Here is a 2,494-nt window from a genome sequence, read left to right as displayed (position 1 = left end):
ACATTCCCGATAAGGAGGGTTTTCTCTGACTAGCAGGTGCTTTTAGTCAGTTTACCTTATTAACTCACGTTTTGAGCCTTTCATGGATATCTACTCATTTTATTTGCCTTATTTCCCCCATGCAAGAATATGCTTAATCCATTTAAAATAAGGTGATCAAGTTTCCGACGTGTAGATTCTCAGAGCATTTATTTAGTTCTTTGTTACACTAGAACCCAGTGATGTCCCTCCTTCATTGCATTACTGTACGCAGTACGTTGGAGGGGTTTATTTCTTCGTGTCATGAGTTCCCTAGTTGTCCCTTGTACTATCGAGTTCTTCAAAGCCAGATTGTCATCTTCATGTGGTTGAGCGCTTCTGGCCCAACTGGCGACGTAAATATTCGTGATGGAATAGTGCCAGCGGTACTGGAAATATTATTCGTCGTGACTTTAATCATGCCTTGATTTGTGGAGTCTAGTCACTTACCAATTGAAGAGCTCTATCTAAACGGAGGCGTGCATTGAGTAGTAGATTGGGTTCCCTCTGGATCTTGGGTGCATGTGAAGTGGGATAGTAAAATTACCTGCAGTCTGTTTTTGGCTAATTTTCCTTACTCTGATAAATAAATCACTCCGTATTGTGAGATTGGGTGCTATTTACTGCATTATAATTTATCAAGTCTGCTTGTCCACACACCCTGTGAGTGATATAAGCAAAGTCTCAAATCTCAGTTCCGTTTTAAATGTCAAACACAGGGTACTCTCGTTGTTGTTAGCACTGACTTGATTATGATGGTCAACACTGCAAAAGTTTTGAAGGTAAATCCTTAATAACAGATTAGGCTCAAATTCACTTTACAATAAATGTCCCTCGCCTAAGATCGCTTAATCCATCAGGTTTATGTGTGCATCTTAAATGCGCCTTATTGTTGATATTGAGTGTGAATAGTAGGTAGAATCTTGGAACCTTTTGCCATCTCCATAGACCGGACTCTGCCGCTTTGCACAGTTGTGAAATCGACATGAATCGTCACAAGGCGTAGTTTGTGAAAATATTTTTGCCGAAAGGTTGCCAGGTCGAAAAGTAACTCTCGAGGCAGTTTATTAATCACTTGACACTCACGAAGTGCACCTCTCTCGGCTGACCTACCACTACTGCAGTTTGAGGTGTGTTCGTCTGACTTCACGTATGTGTGACATGTAATTCTTTGCACGAAATTTTCTCCGGAACCTTTTGTGGCTCCCTTCAGAACATCCATTCTAACCAGTTGACTTGATAAATAAAACCTGCTGTTAGTTTTAATTGAACGAGGTGCAAAGAATAGTGAAAAGGGAGTGCTAGCCGTAAAAGAATAAAGGTAGGCGGTGTTAAAACTGCTAAATTAAAGGCTGCAAGTTTCATACATGTCGCTGCAGGACGTCCACGAGTTATATGCCTCCTCCTTGGACCAGATGGAAGGTAGCGAACCGGAGAGACGGTTCTGCGAGGTGCTGAGGATCTGCTCACAGTCTGCCGTCTTCTTCCCTTTTCGTCTATCTTTGCCAATGGTGTTACGTCTGCTGCCATTGCTATCACCACCACCACCACTGTTGGAGAACAGCACTTTGACCAGTTTCATACTCAGCTCCTTTCATCGGTTTATGGTATCCAATTTTTTGCTTCAAATGCTCCTACCGTGGTAAATTGCTTCTTGTCCCCTAGTCCTGCACCGTGCTCTTTCCCAGTGAGTTAAGACAGGAACGTCCCTTTTATTCATTAAAATTGAATAGTTATAGACTGGCTCTTTGCCGGTAGAAAAGTCGCGACGACTGCACACGAAAAAAGGGTCATCCAAAGAAAGGGCAGCTTACCGCTTCTCGATGGAGACTTTGCTGAGTGATGAGTTTTGTAGAGCGGAGCGTCTCATTGGAATCCACTGTCCTCAATGTCGTATGGCGATGGTGAACGACCCGCCTTGTTCGTGGCCGTCTGTAGCAGTGCCGCAATGTGGCCAGTCGTGTGGATGGCCGTCTCTGTGGTAGACGGAAACAGCGACTATCTGTGTGTTTGCACAGCAATTTGTGAAGAAGGCTCCAACTTCCTTGGAATTGGAGGAGCTAGCTGACGGTGTGCAAGCACGTCTCTTGTATTTCCTTGCTTTTGAAGCGAAATAAACGCTACTCATTCCAGTTGTCTTGAGCATTTACTAAATTCATTACTATGCATCGTAAGTTACGGAGGCTATTAATGCTAAAGCATCAGCGGCAGCAGCAGAAAGACATCAGATGAAAAGTATGTGGGAAATGTGATGAGACTCCTGAGCTGGGTTATGTCACGTATTGACTGAATGTTCACATGGATGATTGCTATGGCTATGGCCCGGAAATCACCACTATCGTAATCGTCGTTGATATATGTGCTAGTTTTTGGGATAACAGACAGTGCATCATTCGTCTTGCCACTGCCGATCAGCTTTACGTGCCACTTCGTCCACGACTGGAGGCCTTCAAATTCGGGTTTTGCGTCTCGTCGC

The 2,494-nt window shown here is 43.9% G+C and overlaps 1 protein-coding gene across 1 annotated transcript; it reads left to right on the top strand. All coding sequences in view use genetic code 11, as the record gives it.

The window, feature by feature from the left end:
• Window positions 1-1,385: 1,385 nt before the first annotated feature.
• EGR_09544 (hypothetical protein) lies at window positions 1,386-2,135 on the top strand (the record flags this gene model as incomplete). Its single annotated transcript, XM_024498793.1, has 4 exons — window positions 1,386-1,625; window positions 1,684-1,705; window positions 1,777-1,922; window positions 2,004-2,135. 4 exons carry the CDS (start codon window positions 1,386-1,388, stop codon window positions 2,133-2,135), a joined length of 540 nt encoding a protein of 179 aa, XP_024346800.1.
• Window positions 2,136-2,494: the final 359 nt, after the last annotated feature.

The sequence above is a fragment of the Echinococcus granulosus genome (genome assembly GCF_000524195.1).
Source record: "Echinococcus granulosus chromosome Unknown EG_S00152, whole genome shotgun sequence".
NCBI classification, from domain to species: domain Eukaryota; kingdom Metazoa; phylum Platyhelminthes; class Cestoda; order Cyclophyllidea; family Taeniidae; genus Echinococcus; species Echinococcus granulosus.
This window is presented reverse-complemented; position numbering and strand designations above follow the sequence as displayed.